The sequence below is a fragment of the Myxine glutinosa genome, chromosome 10, assembly GCF_964187855.1.
Source record: "Myxine glutinosa chromosome 10, kmMyxGlut1.1, whole genome shotgun sequence".
In the NCBI taxonomy this organism is placed as follows: domain Eukaryota; kingdom Metazoa; phylum Chordata; class Myxini; order Myxiniformes; family Myxinidae; genus Myxine; species Myxine glutinosa.
The window spans coordinates 86,826,310-86,846,991 of record NC_136270.1 but is presented as its reverse complement, the minus strand read 5'-3'; the positions used below and the strand labels follow the sequence as shown (position 1 = coordinate 86,846,991).

General features: G+C 48.0%; 1 protein-coding gene across 1 annotated transcript in view; it reads right to left on the bottom strand.

Moving 5' to 3' along the window:
* Positions 1–20,682, bottom strand: part of LOC137434016 (uncharacterized) — a 155,711-nt gene that overhangs the window by 113,720 nt on the left and 21,309 nt on the right. The window contains exons 10-13 of the mRNA XM_078785840.1: positions 20,224–20,375; positions 11,213–11,403; positions 1,491–1,693; positions 906–1,068 (exon numbers count right to left, since the gene is read on the bottom strand). Coding sequence (XP_078641966.1) covers positions 906–1,068; positions 1,491–1,693; positions 11,213–11,403; positions 20,224–20,375 — 709 coding nt within the window. The remainder of the gene's footprint in view (positions 1–905; positions 1,069–1,490; positions 1,694–11,212; positions 11,404–20,223; positions 20,376–20,682) is intronic.

Genomic DNA, 20,682 nt, shown 5'->3' with positions numbered 1-20,682 from the left:
ACACATCGGACGTATATTTAGTCGTCAACCGCACATCGATAGCTAGTATAGAAGTCCAGATACACGTGCAACAATGTACCCCACCAAATGGGCATTTTCGAGCTGGGTGGTTTCAAAGATGGCGTCCATCCGGGCACTAAGCTACCGTTCTCAGATGTCCATCACACCTTTTCTGACACTTGAGACATTGGTCTAATGGAAAATCATAATGAGAATTACTCCCCCCCCGGAGCATTCACTTCAAAAAATGGCCGGTTGGCTCAAGGACTACTACAACCTCTGAGATGCCAGTCACATAGCCTTAACCAAGTAACCTTCTGTACCCACCTGCAGCCAAGCGAAGCAGTACAAGAATAACCATAACAAGGTCCTTACATTATTGACATTTTGTGGGTAAAGTAGCAAACACCACTAGTAGCACAAGGCCATCAACAAGAGGGAAAATAGCTTTGCAATACATGAACCCTACCAAGTTTAAGTTAAATATGTTAAAGGGAAGGGGGAAAAGTCTGAAAAACTGACCCATGTATAATATGTGACATTTCTAAAGTCCAAAAAGGCCATAACTCCATGAAAAATTGGTGAAATGCCCCAAAACTCAAACTGGTGAATGTAACAACATAATAAAACCATGCACCAGGTTTCAGTTGAACATGTCAAAGGGTATAGGGAAAAAAGTGCAGAAAACCACAGGTAGGACAGATGGACGGAAGGACAGAGACAGCTGTCGAATTCTTGGTCCAATGGTTCACAACGGTTCATCAATGGAGAGCAAACCTATAGTCCCATCTTGGTATGGGACTAATAAACTGGCGAAGCACCCCTCATTCAAGGACTTGTTAATGATGGCACAGAGTTTGGTCATCTATCATGTATCTGCTCAATGTCAAGGTCGAAGTGCTCACCTTTGGTCTCGTACAACTCAAACTTGAGTCTCTGGTGCGCTTGGCTCTCCTCCTCCAGCTTCACCAACAGCTGTTTCTGCTCAAACATTGCCTTGCTTAGCTCCACTGTGCAGCGTGTTGACTCTTGTAGAAGCTCTGCATGTGCACTCCGTGCTTCCTGCACCTGCACACAATCGATACCCTTTCTATACAGCTGCCCTCACTTCACAGACCTAAGTTATATAATCTCAAAATGTCAACTGAAAAAACAATTTCAGCTCTATTTTCCAACTTAATTTTATATCAACAAAAATAAAATGAGTCAAAATGTCCACACACTCTCCAACAACGATGAAGCAATGTTCCTGCACAAGGGAAACTCAGCAAAGGTGTTAGTCCTTTTTATATGTAGTTTCCAGCCAGTCAGGTGAGCGAGTTATCCTGTTATCAATGGAGCAAAAGTAATCTTTTTAACTGTATGCAAGGGGAAATCAAAGTTTTCAAGGCTTTCTAAATAACATGTCAATTTATTTTCAACACAACCATGTGCTATAAATAGCATCACCGAACACAAGTGAGCAAACACACACACACACAAACACAAACCTGTTGTGTGAGTTCAACCAGGAGACCAAGTAAATGCTGCAAAGCACCATGAAGTCTTTGGGCACTCTCTAGAACCAGCTTTTCCTCTCGGGGCTCCAGCACTGGACCGACGAATAAGCTTTCAGCCAAGTGCTGCGATATCTCAAGCTTCTCATGCGGTGTATCAATATTGCCAAAAACCTCCACACTTGAGTTTAGCTTGCCTGGAGAAGAAGAAGAACCTAGAACAGCACTCTTTGACATCGACTGATATGCCTCTGCCCACATTATTACATCATTATACATATTTGTACAAAATCTGATTTAAATCCCTTCACCTGTTCTCAAGTATCACATTTTACTGGACATGACCTGAACTTTGACCTCTTGATGCCGAAATCTAATCAGTTCATCTTTGCATCACAATATATACTCATACCAAGTTTGGTCAAAATCCCATTAATGGTTCACAAGTTATTGCAGAAACAGAATTTTTACCTAACAGGACATCTGACCTTTGACCTCTTGACCAGATAATCTAATCAGTTAATCTTTACATCATTATGCATACTTCTACCAAGTTTGACATAGATCCCTTCAGCCGTTCTTCAGTTATCACTGAAATGAAGACCTATCACGGACGGCCGTACAGACAACCCAAAAACATTGTCTCCGCTGACGACCATTACAGTCCTCTGCTCAAAATATGTACAAAGTTTTACCTTTAAAGAAAGAAAATGGAACACTTCAGACACTCAAATGATGGATAAGGAAACCGAAGTTGGATTAATGCTGATAGAAATGCAATAAACGATTTTCAAGTGTTAAATAAAAAGTTAATTTCCAGAATCATTGGAATCTCCCACGATGAAGCTTACTACGAGGGCCTTTCACTCACTCACCGCAGGCAGGTTGGTGGTCTTTCTGTCTTCTACCGACTCCTCACTGGCCTAGCTCCCCCAGCTCTCTCTGGGCTCTGTCCCCCAAATATTCCTACAGGTCGCATAAGATCTGCCAGCAACCCTCTTATGGTGAATCTGCCAAAATCAAGACTCTCTGCTCACATTCACTCTTTCATTCCTCTTTTCACCCGCCTCGGGAACAAACTCCCTCACTCTCTTCAATCCCACTCCTCCCGCCAGGTCTTTAAAACAGCTGTTCACCACCATCTCTTATCTTCCCCCATCCAAAACCTTGATCTTTTCTGCCCCCGTTAATTCACCCCAGATCCACTTTTTTGAAATACCGACCTCTTTCCTGGAAGTCCTAGCAGTGTACATGTTTTTTGTTTTTTTTACCTCTCCCACCTGGTGTTGCCTGGTGTTGGCTTAGCGGTTAGGGTGCCGGCTTGGGAACCTAGGATCCTGGGTTCGAATCCCGGTCGATCGCTGAATTAACGCCAGGGGGGTCGACTCAGCCTGTCATCCTTCCAAGGCTGGCAAATTGAGTACCAGTTCACTGTGTCGCAAGAGGTGACTGACAGGGTTGGTGGCAGGAAGGGCATCCGGCCGTAAAACATTGCTCCAAAAAGGGGACCATGGTGCCCAAACAAGACCAACCCCCGCCCTGCGGGGATAAATGGCCTCTAAAGGTGGTTATTTAAGGTTATACAATTCCTCATATTATTAAAATGATAAATTCCATACTTTTCATGGATTTGGATATGAGGATTATTTAATTTCTAAGTGATTCTTCACTATTGGGAGATGGGGCCAAAAACGATACAAAGCAGGATATCTCAAAAAGTTATGGATGGTTGGACGAAACCTGTTGGACAGGTTGTGTGTGTGACAAGGAAGAATCGATTCAATTTTGGTGAAGATCTGGATCCGGATCCAGCTAGTATAATTTTTTAAGTGATTCTTCACCATTGAGTGGTATGGCCAACCAGGTGGAGGTATGCTCTCTACTGAGTGCCGTTCTATTTCTGATAAGAAAATATGCTCAAATCATTGAAATGACTGGTGTGTACTATGGGTACGAAGGTGCACCAAAATAACTGGTTTATAAAGCAGATATGACATAATGTTGTATTCAACAATAGAAATCGATTGATATAATTAAAAGAAAACCTATAATATACCTTGAAAGAACCCATGATAACCTCAAGAAATAAATAAATAAACTGCAAGCCATCACATCACACTAAAATATGTAATTTGGTGTCTGTCTGTCTGTATGTATGTCTGTCTGCCTGACCAATTTTGACCGCGATACATTCCGTCGTTACTTATCCAATCTCAACCAAACTTGACAGGAGGACTAAGGGTCATACAAAGAAGGTTAAAAAAAAAAAAAAAACACCTTTGGAGGCCATTTTCCCCCGCAAAGCGGGGGTTGGCCTTTTTCGGGGACCGTGGTTGTTGTTGTTTTTTGGTCCCCTTTTTGAAGCAATGTTTTATGGCCGGATGCCCTTCCTGCCGCCAACCCTTTTTGTCGCCTTTTTATGACAAGCAGGGAATTACCAGTGAACTGGTACTCAATTAGCCGACCTCGGAAGGATGACAGGCTGAGTCAACCCCCCTGGCGTTAATTCAGCAATCGACCGGGATTCGAACCCAGGATCCTTGGATCCTAAGCTGGCACCCTAGCCGCTAGCCCAACACCAGGGATGAGTACCAGGGATCACCAGGGATGATATCATCAGGATCAGGATGATATCATCAGGATCACCAGGTAGTATCACCAGGGATGATACAAAGAAGGTTGATGTGAATTAATTTGCTACCCTCCACAAGAGGGTTTTCTCCACCAAGGGGTTTCCCTGGCAATGGACTTGCGTGTTGAGGTGTATACCCGTGTTAAGATAGCTTTATCGTGGCGTTTTTCAAAGCCGCTTCTCATAACAACAGCATAATATTAATGTTATTATAAAACAACACTAGAACGGCACTCGGTAGAGCGTATACCTCCGCCAGGCTGAACAGTTTATGGTTTCTATCCCACTGATAGGCAGGATCTGGATTCGGACCTGAACCAAAATCTAATCTTGTTATTGTCGCCTGACCAACTAGTCCCCCAAGTTTCGTCATAACTCGTCCACAACTTTTTAAAATTTGTTATTTATCGCTTTTGGCCCGATCTCTCAATGGTGAAGAATCACTTAAAGATTAAATAATTCTCGTATCCGAATCCATATTCAGATCTTCACCAAAATCGAATCAATTAGTCCGTGTCACACACCCAACCGCCAAATTTCACCCAAATCCATCAACAACTTTTTGAGATATCTTGTTCACGGACCGTCAGACAAACAAACAAACAGACAGACAGACAGACAGACAAGGGTGAAAACAAAACCTCCATCCACCTTCGGTGGCAGAGTTAATTAACACGAATAATATCGCACCTTCCCAAGGGTTGTTTCCTCCTTGAACAAACGCTGTGTTAACGTGTATAAATAGCTTATTGTGCCGTTTTTGTCGGAGCAACAGGCCAACAGCCCCCTACCAGAAGTGAAAATATTAAAAACCATAAACACGTATGATTACCTTTTTAAACAGTCGCTAATGGTGTTTAACACAAAACGGAGACATTTGGAAGAATTCCAGCATCAGTCTATGCTTATCACGTTGACGAACGCACCTGATCGAAGATCTAATGTAGTCTATATACCCAACAAGGGTTAATAAAATGACCATTCATGCGGCTTCCGTGGAGTTCTTCCAAAACGTTTTTCGTGTCGTTTTTCCATCTCCTTACAAAAGTAATGACGCTTATGATAATGGCATAATGTTAATGATATTATGAAACAATATCCCCACTCCCCAAGGAGTTTATGACTTGCAATATTTCCCCCCACTCCTCTCCCCCTCGACACCCTTACAGTAGTAAATTTTATTATGGGGAACTAGCATGAGTACCCGGCATTGCTGGGTGAGGGGAGGGGGGAGGAGGGCTGGAGAGGGAGGGTTGAGGAAGGGAGTGGGGTGAGTGAAGTGGGTGGTGGGGGGGGGGCGGGAGGGGATGGGAGGGGGAGGGGAAAGATATACTACAAATACATATTTGGGGTGGGGGGGCTTTGACAGGCTCCTCCATTTTGGGGGAACGGGGAAGGGAAGGAGGAAAAATTTACCCGTGCAAAGTGCTTTAACCTCAGTGTTACTCAGGTAAAAAAAGGAAATTGTAATACCCTCTGCCACCATCACCAGGTGGCGCTACTCCGTAAAAATTTACATAGATAATTTATGCTCCTCTGGTCCCCCACACCTGGTCCCCCACACCTCCGCATGAGGCCGTGGCCACATAGCCTATGTTACCCCCCCAGACAAAGTTGTATTTGTATTTATACCCCGAGTAAAGTTTCTTCAGTATTTATAGCTGGAGTACCAGGCGGTGCTCAAGCGAAAAAGAAACATCAACATATTTGAAATGAGGGCAAATTTATTTATTTATATATAAATCTTTATTGTCCCATATTCAGGGAAATTATTCTTTGGTGACACCGTAAGTTAACCATCATTAAAACATAAAACACAAAGGGAATAAAAAAACAATATAAAAAGATATAAAATATAAAATAAATATAAAATATGGAAGATTGACTAAACAGCAAAATGTCTGGGAATTTGAATTTAGCATTTGAATTACACATGGTACAAATGACCTTTTGAAAATGTTCTTCTTCCTCCTCCTTACATGAAAGCGTCTCCCTGATGGCAGTTTTTCCAAAAAGTCCGTTCAATAAATGACTTTTATCAGTACACACCTGCACCACCTTCCTTTTCAATGCTCGCAAGTATAGAGACTCCAAACTGGTTGAAGGCCCACCTACTTTAAATGCCAGTGTAATGACCTTTCTCAATCGTGACTTATTCCGCACATTAAGATAACTGTTCCAGGAAATCAAATTAAATGACAAAACACTGATCAGTAAGGAATTTGTCAACATCCGCATCACACGTGAGCTAACACCAAATGAATTCAACTTCCTGAGAAGATACAATCTTTGCATTGATTTCTTGTACACAGCTTCAGTATTTCCATCAAAAGTTAGCTTGTTATCAATGAAGGTGCCCAGGTATTTAAATTTGCTAACAATTTCCACCTCATCACCATTTAAGGTAACAGGCTCATGATTGTGACCTTTCCGAAAGTCCAAAATCATCTCTTCTGTTTTACACACATTCAGAGCAAGACAAAAGTCCCCACGCCACTTATTCAATGTGTCAATCTCGTCGAGGTACGATACAAAGGATGATTGATCGGAAAGACAGCCAACAATGGCGATATCGTCTGCGTACTTAATAAAGTTACAAACGTCTTTAAGAGCCACACATCCATTGGTGTACAAACTGAACAGTAGAGGTGACAATACACAGCCTTGTGGAGCACCAGTATTCAAGATTGATAACTTTGATAAGCAACCATCCACCCTCACCTGCTGAGGACGGTCTCGTAAAAAACTTTCCACCCAGAGTATGATATGGGGGTTCAAGCACAGGTCACAACACTTTCAGAAGGGTAAATGGCTGCATAGTGTTAAAGGCTGACAAGAAATCAATAAATAACACACGGACATAGGTTCCATTCTGGTCAAGGTGACTTGTGATGAGACTAAGTAAACTGAGCCAGGAATCTTTGACACCTCGTCTTGCTTTGAATGCAAATTGTAAAGGATCCAGTTTAGGAGTTACATCTGATGTTATAAACTTCACCATTAATTTCTCCATATATTTACACAAGATGGAGGAAAGGGCAACAGGTGTATAATCATTGAGCTGCCTTGGATGAACAGTTTTTGGCACGGGAATAATAATGGACTTTTTCCAACAAATAGGAACAGTATGAGTAGCCAAAAGTAACTGAAACAATTGTTACGGATTCGACACTTCCGTGGTTGTGGTTTTCTTCCACTTGAAACATTTCTGGTTATGTATTATTATTATTATTGGGGTTTGAAGGAAACGGCGATTATTGTTGTTAAAAGGTAAGGTTATTGTTGTTAAAAGGCGAAAAGGGTTAATATTTTAAATGAAACAGGAAACCGGATCGAGAACCGGCAGACGACGAGAGAGGAGAGGAAGAAGAGCGCGTGATGAGAAAGGTGGAACGAGACGCGCGTCTTGAAACTCCGTAGCGAGCGTGGTCGAGCGAACGTCGCGAGTGAACTTTGAGTCCTTGAAAGGAATTTCCTGCGATCGGTGTTATCACTGTAGGATTGAGAAACCTGCGTAGACAGGTATAGGCGTTGAGGTTGCGAAGAATCCCCCGCCAGGTCGCTTCGACTCACGTAAGAGCCGTCGGCCATTTTGAACCTCGCGCGTCGTTCACTGAAAAGGTTTTGCCGCGTCAGCTTGTCTCACCCTCCGGTGGTTTGCCGGGGATGTGTGTATGCAAAAGGGGCGTTTGAAGATTACGTTGCGGTTCGCCGATTGAACTGTGAACGTGCACCTCTGGATCGCACCTTTGGGATTTCCTTTTTGCCACCAGTTTGTTGGGGGTTTGGACTACGGGACGGTCCACGCTTTGCCTACACCCCATTACTCGCCTCATCGCCAGGATCACCTTTGAATTATAGAGACATTGAGGAGTGTTCTTTTTCATGCACTGGGAGCGCAGTGAGTTATATTACCTTAGCGGATGGTACCATCTTAAGATGTGTTGATTGTATTGTTGATTGCTACCATTGTTGTATTGTTATTCCTGTGTGATTTTTAATACATTATTTGTTTGTGGATAACCATTGGTGTGGTTTCAATATTGATTTTGACATGGAATAACATATTTTTCTGCCGTGGCTCCTCTCGGGGTTCGGAGGTATACCGAGACCAGGAGGTCGGGGAGGAACACGTAACAAAATCAAGTAAAAACATTTCTAAGTTCTAAACAGAACTCTTTCAGAATACAAGACTTGATGCCATCTGGACCACAGGCCTTCCTTTTACTCAACGCCCTAAAACACCTCACGACATCAGGTTCACAAATTACAGGTATGGGACACGCTCAAGTATCTAGATCCTCACAGAGAGCTTCACATTTTACTTGGTTTCCCGGAACATCAAATCTCACGTAAAAGTCACTCAATTCATCCACAAATTTGGAATCTGGAACATTAGTGGGCAATCTACCATCCTTGAGCCTCTCATTCATGCCCATTATATGCCCGAGTCCCCTCCAAGCGTTACGGTGTAGTTGTTCTTCAATCTTATCCTTGTACGACCGTTTACACTTGCCGATGACAGAGCGGAATTCTTTCTTCGCCTCCCTGAGGGCTGAGTCATCCTTCTTCAGGAATGCACGCTTCCTCTTTATCAAACAAGCCTTCACTTCAGCGGTAACCCAAGGTTTGTTATTGGGAAACATGCTCTCTGTGTTCGTTCTCTCTCTGTCTCTGTAAACGTTCTCTCTGTGGTCACGAGGTCCTCACAGAACTTCACATAATCTGTGATCGTCTCAGTAAGTTCATCAGGGTCGTCACAAGAGTCGAATATAATGGAAAAGCAATTACATCCAAATCAGAATCCACCACAAATGTCAAATCATCATTTTACCTTTTTGTTGAATATATGCTGCTGAATGTGCCGTTGATCACGTTTCTGACGCAAGTATGTTGCCGTCTGGAAGAAGAAGAAGCCTTACCACCAACTTCAACCACTTCCGGAATTGTTATATTATTTGTGTCCAAATGTCTGGTAATTGTTTTGTATTTATTTATGCGAATGTGTACTTATATATAACTGTCATTAATCAAAAAGGCTTCGGCACTATCGAGCGATTTTTAAAAAAAAAAAAAAAACGAAGTTTTTAGGTTTTTCAATTATTTTTTTTTTACCTAAAACACTCCCAGGCAGTCACTGATGAACCTCTGAAAGTTTGACGAAGATCCGTTCAGCCATGTCTGAGAAAAATAGCGACACGCAGACCAAAGGCTCTCTTATATAGTAAATTTAGAATGGTGAGGCACGGTCTGATCTTTAAATGACCTGATGTAACATAAGTAATAGTAATAATAATTGGCAATAATAATAAGGATAATAACATGACCCCCTGCCGCTCCCACAGTGAGTGGGTGTACTAGTACTGTACTTGTAAATAATAATAACCATTCCTTTCACACCGTGAAGGGCATAGGGCTGCTGAGGCAGTTTCATTGGCTAAGGAGTACAATCCTGGATGAATCGCCTCTGATGCAGAATACTCCAATGGCTTATTATCCCAGTACAATGGTACTCATTTTGCCAACCTTGGAAGGGTGACAGGCTGAGTCAACCCAGCTGGTGCTATTTCAACGGCGTGACAGGAGCTCAAACTAAAAACCCTAATATCTTAAGCCAGTCACCTTAACCAATAAGCAAACACCAGGCTTATTGCGTGCTTGTGCCCTGAACAAATGCTCGGCTGCGGGTTAGCTGTATCTTACTATAATTCACCAAATGTCTGTCTGTCCGTTTGAAGGTACCGTAAAAACTGCTGAACCGATCGCAAAGATATTTTGGGTGGATAATCCTGGGATCCCCAGGAGTAAAATAGGCTATTTAGTTTTCCCAATTTCAGCTTTAGTCTCCAGCATTCTCAGGTTTGGACTCCCGCATAACATTCGCGTTTGCATGACGTTCATTGTGACGTCTTCTTACGTCGAGCAACGGTACCCGCCCTATGGGCGGGGCTTCAATTGGGAGGCCCAAATGAAAAGGCTAAATATCGGAAATTGAAGCCTTCTTTTCTTTTAAACGATTTATATAAACATCCGTCATGCGGAAACGTCACGCGGGAGCAAGTATCAGCAGGATGTGGCAGTGTGGGAGCCCACGTTTTCACCGATCGCTGCACAGTGTGCCGCACAAACGGCTGCACCGATCGCTGCACCGTGTGCCGCACAAACGGCTGAACCGATCGCTGCACAGCTGCATCGATCGGATGTGGCATGAAGGAGGATCTGCACTTCGGCATGAAGGAGGATCAGATCTAACAGATCGCTGTCTCCATCGATCTTGCCAAGGCCGTAACACCTACCGGCTCAAAATCCTTTTAACTGTTGATTTGGTACAGTTACACGTTTCTGGAATTTGGTTTTGGAACTTGGTTTCTGGAAATTACATTTCTGGAAATCTGGAAATCGTAACAGGTGGAAATTTGGAACTTGGTTTCTGGAATTTGGTACACGTATTGGGAGTACATACGACATAGCGATTGTGAACACGATTATCGATCACGATCACGATCATAGTGTATCGATCACGATTTGAAACACGATGGAATAATATTTACCGATATGAACAGTGATGAGGCTTTTATTGAAATTCTAAAATTACTGTTTAGATTTTGATGACTTGCGTGTGATATGATTCAACGGATGTTTATATGAATCGTTTAAAATAAAAAACCCTTCAATTTCTGATATTTTGCCATCGCCATATGCAGATACGCCATGGTCCCACGATCGATGTTTCTATACGTGAACGTACCCGTTTGTTTGTGAACAGGTACGTTTTTCATGGAAGTCCTTCACGAACTTGCTGTCCATGTCTGACGTGTGACTGAAGGTGCTACAGGAATGTGGAATTTATTTATTTCATGCTTTAGTATTCACCGTATCTGCATTGCCTGTTTGCTTCTGGCCTCCCACCCATGCGTAGCATGGGTATTTCTCTAGTAGTTATAATATGCAGTTGGTTGGAGCCTTAGATGTGGTCATGGCACATCCATGATGGAATTACCTTGGAACCAAAGAAACATTTTGTTTAATCCTGAATATTATCAAATTAATGACTCCACATCTTACAAAATATGAGAACTCTCACCTGCAATGACCGATGTGATCTCTGAAGCTGTCTGCCCCAAATGCTCTGCAGCAATCACAGTGTGCACAGGTCGTTCTTCTGCCAAGAGTGAAACCACTCTTTGCCCAATGACTTCTTCACTGCTCAAAATCTGCTGGAAAACTTCAGAGAGTACCTGAAGTAGGTGCTGATTGGCTCCCACAACCTCCTGCCTACACAACGCACACAGCCAAGAACTCACACAGTGCAAAATTACTTGCATGCTGTATGGTACTATGGTGGCCCGAGAACGTCATCAAAATGCACAGGAACAAAGGGAGCACATCTAAAATCTAGACACGATGACTATTAAAAGTTTCTGGTTTAAATCATTATAAATTCTCCAGTCTTCCTATACAGCTGGTTTCCTCTGGGATTTGAGAAACAAGGAAGTGAAAAACAAGAAATTGAAAAAAAAAGTAAAAATCATAAACAACATGTGACATACAGTCATCTGAAAAGGTAAGTACACCCCATGTAAAGTTTTGACTTTTTCAACATATTTCAACACAGCTATTTGATCTTCATTTCAACAATATTGATAGATAAAGGTGATATAATATAACAAATATCATGAAACATTTACATTTTGTAGTCCATTGTATAATTTAAATAAACATAAATGCAAATTTCGCATGTGGAAAAAGTAAGTACACCCCGACATTTATCACTACTTCAAATACCTAAAATTAGAATCAGGTGCACCAGCTCAGGTGCAAATGATTAGAACATCGTTAGAGAGGATCTTGGAGGAACCTGCCATATTTAAACCTCAGACATTTAGTTTGGTTTGCTCTTTGTTGTTGAAGTGTGCGCCGTCACCATGCCTAGATCAAAAGAGCTCTCTGAGGCCTTCAGAAAGAAGGTTGTAGATGCCTACGAGTCTGGGAAGGGATTTAAAAAGATCTCCAAACAATTTGAAATCAATCATTCGACTGTCTGGAAGATCATCTACAAGTGGAGAAGATGCCAAACAACTGCCAACTTGTTCAGGCCAGGCCGCCCCAGCAAGTTCAGCCCGAGAGCACACCGCAAGATGCTGAAAGAAGTCTCTAAGAACCCCAGAATGTCATCACAGGACCTACAGGTAGCTCTTGCCACTGTTGATGTCAAAGTGCACGAGTCTACCATTATAAAGAGGCGGCACAAATTTGATCAACATGGGAGGTGTACCAGGAGGAAACCTTTGCTGTCCAGAAAGAACATCAGGGCAAGACTAAAGTTTGCCAATGAACACCTAGACAAAGACCAACATTTCTGGAACAATGTGCTCTGGACAGATGAGTCAAAGGTAGAGCTATTTGGCCACAGTACCAGAAGACATGTTTGGCGAAAACCAAAGACAGCATTTGACCACAAGAACCTGATACCAACTGTAAAGCATGGTGGTGGAAATATTATGGTTTGGGGCAGCTTTGCTGCATCAGGGCCTGGGCAGCTCACCATCATTGAATCCACTATGAATTCTTCATTGTACCAGAGGGTGCTTGAGGATAATGTGAGGCCATCTGTCGGAAAGTTTAAGCTCAACCGAAGGCGGACCTTGCAACATGACAATGACCCTAAACTTACCAGTAAATCCACCAAGGAATGGCTGAAAAGAAATAAATGGAGGGTTCTGGAATGGCCAAGTCAAAGCCCGGATCTAAATCCCATCGAGATGTTGTGGGGGGGATTTGAAACGATCTGTGCATACAAGAAACCCCTCAAACATCGCACAGCTGAAAGAATTCTGCATGGAGGAGTGGGCAACAATTTCTCCCAGTCGATGTCAGAGACTGGTAGACAGTTATAAGAATCGCCTACTTGAGGTTGTTTCTGCCAAAGGGGACAATACCCCCTATTAGAGCCAAGGGTGTACTTACTTTTTCCACATGCGAAATTTGCATTTATGTTTATTTAAATTATACAATGGACTACAAAACGTAAATGTTTCATGATATTTGTTATATTATATCACTTTTATCTATCAATATTGTTGAAATGAAGATCAAATAGCTGTATGTTGAAAAAGTCAAAACTTTACATGGGGTGTACTTACTTTTTCACGCGACTGTAGTTAAAAAAAGAAGAAGAATAAACCTTGATAATCTAAATCGCAAGTCACCCCTCCTCCCCCACCCACAACATACACACAAATAAAATTTGGTGGAGATCGGCCTAGCCATGTTTTTTCTATGATTCTCAGATGCACACACGCACAATTGCCATATTTAATTCCGTAGGATTCTGCGACAGCAGAAACTCTCAAGAATAAAGTGTTGTGGACAGAGAAGCAGCTTTTTTATTCCTTGCTTGTTCAGTCTTTCAAAACACCTTTCAGAGGCTGTTCTGTCTCACTCGCTCCCCACTTTCCCCCATCCCCCCCCCCCCTCCCCCCCTTCTCCCGACCACAGCGATTCGGGCAAGCAGTGCACAGGCATATCATTTGCAATTTGACCCATTATCTTTATTACCGTCGTTTAACCTTTCCTAACTCAACAATTTTACTTACTCGTGTCAGTTTCCTCCCCCTCCACCCTCTCCACTTTTACTGTTCATTAATTCCCTTGATGTTTGGCCCAATGCCAGTTCTACCTTGCTCTTCAATGAGCCTCACTCTGGTAACCTATTACTTTTGGCTCCAATCCCAAGATCATTTGACGTGCCTCATGGGCAGTTATTGTTGCACACGTGCCCAATATGAAATAAATGAGGCATTTTAAAGTAGAGGTGACGGACGCATGGAGAGACAGCAAATAAAATATAACAATTCAGTAGGCAGACTTCCGGTTGGGGACTAATAAAAGCTTCTAAACTCTTGGAACTTAACCGTTAGTTTCGTGATGGAAAGAGCATAAATAAAATTTGGTGTTAAAAAAACAAACAAAAAAAACAAACAACATTTTGAAGGTCTTACCACAAGAGGTATGGCATGTACATAATAGCATGTACCATACGTTGTTCCAATTATGCTTCTCCTTACAAAAAGTCAGGGATCATTAATCAAGTTAATCACTAAAGAGTATGGGATAATCAGGCTGGATTAAAGGCAAGACTGTAGCGGTTACCGCTGGATGCACACAATCGGCCAGAACACGGCCAGACGCGCCTCTCCCGGGCATGCCCGGACTCACTGTTCCCGGGCACGCCCGAACCTCCCGGGCACGGCCGGTCTCGTCTTTCCCGGGCATGCCCGCTCTCGCCTTTCCAGGGCTCGCCCAGAGCGTCCGGGCATGCCCCCTATCGCCTTTTCAGGGCTCGCCCAGAGCGTCCGGGCATGCCCGCTATCGCCTTTCCAGGGCTCGCCCAGAGCGTCCGGGCATGCCCGCTATCGCCTTTCCAGGGCTCGCCCAGAGCGCCCGGGCACGCCCAGCCTCGACTTGCCAGGCCGAAGCCAAACACGCCCGGGCAGGTCCAGACTCGCCTTTCCAAGGCTCGCCCTTGACACCCGGGCATGCCCGGTATAGCTTTTGCCGGGCAAACTTCCCGACATAAATGTGTATATATATTGCTGCCCGATAAACGGGCTTGTCAGAATACCTGAGCTGTTTTGTTTCAATAAAGCAACTCGGACGAATTCCGTCTTTGGTCGCGTCAATTCTTTCGACTCGCGTTGGAGCGCAGTTCCTTCATTGGTGACCTACCGACATGGATACGGCAGTGACGCTTAAACTGCCTACCTTCTGGGAGGCTCACGCGGCTGTTTGGTTCGCTCAGGCGGACTCTCAGTTCGCCCTGCGAGGCATCACCATGGACGACACCCGCTTCCACCATGTTGTGGCAGCGCTCGGTTCCGCCACCGCGGCCCGCGCCTTGAGCCTCCTCGAGCACCCGCCGGCTGCTGACAAATACGACGCGCTGAAGACACTCCTCCTCGACGCTTTCACCCTCTCACCGGCAGCACGCGCACGGCGCCTGCTCGCTCTGCCCGAGCTCGGCGACACGCGCCCGTCAGAGCGCATGGACTATATGCTCTCGTTGCTCGGTGAGCACTCTCCGGATTTTCTGTTCCGCGAGCTGTTCCTTCGCCAGCTGCCTCACCCGGTACGCCTCGCCCTGGCTGGCACGTTGATCACGGATTCCCGCTCCCTCGCCAGGGAAGCCGATAAGATCTCCTCGGCGGGCCAGCACATCGGCGCGGTTACCTGGAGCCCGCCGCCGTCCGAGGCGACGCCCACGACGCCCGAGCACCCTGCGCGGTTGGAGGCCAAACTGCCGGTGCAACTGGCGGCCGCAACGCCGCACCACCCGCTTCCGACACGACGGCCGGGGCCTCCACCTGACCGGGCGTGGTGTTATTACCACGTCAGGTTCGGACACAAGGCTCGGACGTGCCGGCCCCCGTGCACTTTCGGCAGGTCGGGAAACGGCCGGGCCGGCGTTCATTCCCAGCCATGAGCGCCGGCCACTCGGGCAACTTGCTGTTTATTCGGGACAAAGCGTCTGGGCGGCGTTTCCTGTGTGACACCGGCGCCCAACTGAGCGTCATACCCGCCTCCGAGCAGGACAGGCGGGACGCCGTTTGCGGCCCCTCTTTGGTCGCTGCTAATGGCTCGGCCATACGCACTTTCGGCCCACGCGTCGTCACCCTCTGCTTCGGCAGCCAGCGTTTTCAATGGACTTTTGTGACGGCCTGCGTCCCCATGGCTTTGCTGGGCGCCGACTTCCTCTGCGCGCACGGGCTGCTGGTCGACGTCAAACGTCGTCGCCTTGTCAATGCCGAGACCTTCAGCTCCCTGGCGTGCACAATGAGCAGCTCCGCGCCGACCGAACTGGCGTGCGCCCTCCCGGCAGCGAACGACTTCGCTCGCCTGCTCGCGGAATTCCCGGCCCTCACGCGGCCGACGTTTTCGGCCGTCGCGGTGCGGCACGGGATCGAGCACCACATACCCACTACGGGCCCGCCGGTCTACGCCAGGGCCCGCCGCCTCGACCCGGCCAAGCTCGCCGTGGCGAAGGCCGAGTTCGACGCGTTGGAGCACCTCGGCATCGTGCGGCGCTCCGATAGCGCGTGGGCCTCGCCACTGCACATCGTGCCAAAGCCGGGGGGTGGATGGCGCCCGTGTGGCGACTACCGCCGTTTCAACGACGCTACCACCCCCGACAGGTACCCGATCCCGCATATTCAGGACTTTTCCGCCCGTTTGGCGGGACGGGTCATCTTTTCGAAAATTGACCTGATACGGGGCTACCACCAGGTACCTGTCCGGGCGGCCGACGTCCCGAAGACGGCCGTCATCACGCGGTTCGGCCTGTTCGAATTTTTGCGGATGCCGTTTGGCCTCAAGAACGCGGCCCAGGCGTTCCAGCGCTTGATGGACGGCGTGCTGCGCGACCTGCCGTTTCTTTTCGTCTATCTGGACGATATCCTCGTCGCCAGCACGTCCCGCGCCGAGCACCTCCTCCACCTCCGAACACTGTTCGGTCGCCTCAGCGAGCACGGCTTAATTGTCAACCCGGTCAAATGCCACCTCGGCGCGACGACCGTTGACTTTTTGGGCCACCGCATCACCAAGACCGGGGCCGTGCCGCTGCCGACCAAGGTAGAGGCCATCACCACGTTCCCGCGTCCCCGTTCCATCAAGGCCCTCCAAGAGTTCCTCGGCATGGTGAATTTTTATCACCGATTCGTGCCCCGCGCTGCTCAGCTCATGCGGCCCCTTTACGAGGCCCTCCGGGGCAAGCCGGCCAAGCATGACATTGTTTGGTCCGCGGCCATGGACGCGGCCTTCGACAGCGCCAAACGGGCCCTCGCCGACGCAACGCTGCTGGCTCACCCGGTGCTCAACGCGCCCATCGCCCTCACTACGGACGCCTCCAACTACGCGGTGGGCGCCGTCCATGAGCAATGGGTGGACGGGGTTTGGCAGCCACTCGCTTTTTTCAGCCGGCAACTCCGGCCGAACGAGTTAAACTACAGCACGTTCGACCGCGAGCTGCTCGGGCTATTCCTGGCCGTTCGCCATTTCCGACACCTCCTGGAGGGCCGCCCGTTCACGGCTTTCGTCGACCACAAGCCGTTGGTCTACGCAATGGCTAAGGTCACGGAGCCGTGGTCGGCCCGCCAGCAGCGCCACCTCTCCGCCGTGTCGGAGTTCACCACGGACATCCGGCACGTCGCCGGCAAAGACAACGCCGTGGCCGACTGTCTTTCTCGGGCCAGCGCGAACGCGGTCCACCTCGGCGTAGACTTCGCGCTCATGGCGGCCGACCAGACCACCGACGCCTCGGTGCAGGCACTCCGTGCGGCAGACACGGGCCTCCGCCTGGCCGACATTCCCTTCGCGGGCACCGTCCTGCTCTGCGACGTCTCCCAGGGCCAGCCTCGCCCCATCGTGCCCGTTTCCTGGCAGCGCCGCATCTTCGCCTCCATCCACGGCCTTTCTCACCCGGGCCGGAAAGCTTCTCAGAAGCTGGTGTCGGCGCGTTTCGTCTGGCACGGACTTCGACGAAACATCCGCGACTGGGCCAACGCCTGCACGGCCTGCCAGCGGGTCAAGGTCCACCGCCACACCCAGGCCCCGCTGGCACCTTTCGCCGTGCCTGAACGGCGCTTCGACCACATCCACGTGGACCTGGTGGGTCCCCTGCCCCCCTCGCGGGGGTTCACCCACCTGCTCACCATGGTGGACAGGACCACCAGGTGGCCGGAGGCCGTGCCCCTCGCCTCCACCACCACCGCCGACGTGGCGCAGGCGTTCATCGCCACCTGGGTCGCGCGCTTCGGCGCACCAGCGGACATCTCGTCCGACCGCGGCCCACAGTTCACGTCTGAGCTTTGGGGCACGGTCGCCCGTTCGTTGGGGGTCACGCTGCACCGCACCACGGCCTACCACCCCCAAGCCAACGGGTTGTGCGAGCGGTTTCACCGCTCCATGAAGGCCGCACTCATGGCCGGCCTTCAGGACGACGGTTGGGCCGACCGGCTGCCGTGGGTCCTTTTGGGCCTTCGCACGGCCCCCAAGGAAGACCTCCAGGCGTCCGCCGCCGAGCTCGTCTACGGCCAGCCGCTCCGCGTCCCGGGCGAATTCGTGCCCGACGCTACCAGTCCCTGATCCGCCGCTCGCCAGCGCTCGGACCTCCAGGAGGCCGCCCAACGATTTGCCCCCGTGCCGACGTCCCGCCACGGTGGCCCCCAGTCCTACGTCCCCCCGGCGCTTCGCACAGCGGAGTACGTCTTTGTGCGTCATGACGCGCACCGGGGGCCACTCCGGCCGCCGTACGACGGGCCCTTCCGGGTCCTGCGACGGGGCGACAAGTCTTTCATCGTCGACTTCGGCGGCCGGCCGGACCGGATTTCTGTGGACCGCCTCAAACCGGCGCACATGGACGTCGACCGACCACCACGGTTGGCCCTTCCTCCGCGGCGAGGCCGCCCCCCGTCCACAGTTCCCCCCGCTCGACCACCCACCACCACATCGGACCCCTCCCCACGACCCTCCAGGGGTCGCTTCGGCCGGGTCATCCGGACCCCCCTTAAATTGACCCTGCCGGTGCAGGTCGATTCTGGAGGGGCGTGTGTAGCGGTTACCGCTGGATGCACACAATCGCCTTGCACCGGCCAGAACACGGCCAGACGCGCCTCTCCCGGGCGTGCCCGCTCTCGCCTTTCCAGGGCTCGCCCAGAGCGTCCGGGCATGCCCCCTATCGCCTTTTCAGGGCTCGCCCAGAGCGTCCGGGCATGCCCGCTATCGCCTTTCCAGGGCTCGCCCAGAGCGCCCGGGCACGCCCAGCCTCGACTTGCCAGGCCGCAGCCAAACACGCCCGGGCAGGTCCAGACTCGCCTTTCCAAGGCTCGCCCTTGACACCCGGGCATGCCCGGTATAGCTTTTGCCGGGCAAACTTCCCGACATAAATGTGTATATATATTGCTGCCCGATAAACGGGCTTGTCAGAATACCTGAGCTGTTTTGTTTCAATAAAGCAACTCGGACGAATTCCGTCTTTGGTCGCGTCAATTCTTTCGACTCGCGTTGGAGCGCAGTTCCTTCAAGACAACCAATTATTGCATGTGCAAATAGGTGTGTGTGTGTGTGTGTGTGTGTGTGTCCGTGTGTGTGTGTGTGTCTATCTGTGTGTAGATACTATACGTCTGTGTGTGTGTGTGTGTGTGTGTGTGTGTGTGTGTGTGTGTTTTTTTTTTTTTTTGGTCAAGCCAAACGCCACTCATTCAGTTCTGGGCCGATTACATCCACAATTGCTACATAGGATCAGGGCATGACCCCAATTAGTGCATAGGGGTATCTTTATCCTTGCCGGCGGTCTTGGAGGAGGGGGGGATAGGAAAAGAGATGGATGCAAATTATCTATGTATATGTGTATCGTGTGGCGCCACATCAGGTGGGAGAGGGAATTACAAGTTCCAAACCTTTACAGTACAGTATTCCTCCCCATCTTTCCAGTAGTGAGGCATTTTGAATTACACAGCAAGAGGTATTTCGAATTACACGTTTGATTAAGGATAATGACATAACCCCCCACTTCTTCCCATTCCACCTCCCCCCCCCCCCCCCCCACCCCCACCTTCCCCACCCTCCTCTCCCCCAGCAACTCCTGCAGGTGCTTCTAGTAAGGAATAAAGCAAACATTCTGGTCATAAAAAATATCTGAAAGCATACAAGCTCAATTTATCGAGATTATTACATTTCTTTTTAGAATAATTGCAATGCATTAGTCAAAATGTCACAACATACTTATCTGAAAAAGGCTCAAAGTAAACAAAGTAAGCGTTCGCATAGTTTGCCACCCTTGTTCAGACAGTTGGCAATGCCCAGCAACAGAATGACAGATTGGTCTGCATAATTTGATGTTATGGAGAAACGAGGAACTCTTTCACTTTAGAACTTGAATTGGTCTACATCCCAGGGACTTTTGCGAGTAAACCTAATCTTTTGAATCATAATCTCCCACAGTGGGGGGGAAAAAGGGAATATAAATCACAAAGTAAACAAACTTATGTTCCACCCTATACAAATGGTAAAAAGAGTGTTCCCTGTTATCTAATAAAATACCTGTCCATTTCTTTATTTTGTAGGTCGGCACGGAGCATTGTGAGCAAAGTGTCTCCTTCTCCATTTTCTCGTTCACGTCGGTGTAAGACCGTTTCCAGTTCCAGCTGCACCTGCTGTACCATCTCTCGCAGCCGAGATGCTTCTGCTCGAAACTAGCGATTAGGGAGAACAGAAACAATAAGGACAAGTTATGGGGAAAATGGCCACATGCATTTGCTTGTGAGAGGCTGAAGTGTATGGATGGGAATGATTACATGAGCAACAAAGTAGCCGGAAAAAAAACGAAACAAAGGTGATGAAGCTAGAGCTACCCCTATAATGCTCATCTTATGTGCATTAAAAAAACACAACTCATTTTACTTCCAGATATGCCCAAAAAAAAAATTGGAGAGAGGGATGCGGCTGCTGTCCGCTTAGCAAAGGGATGGGTTAGCGTATGATACATTATGGAGTCATCTG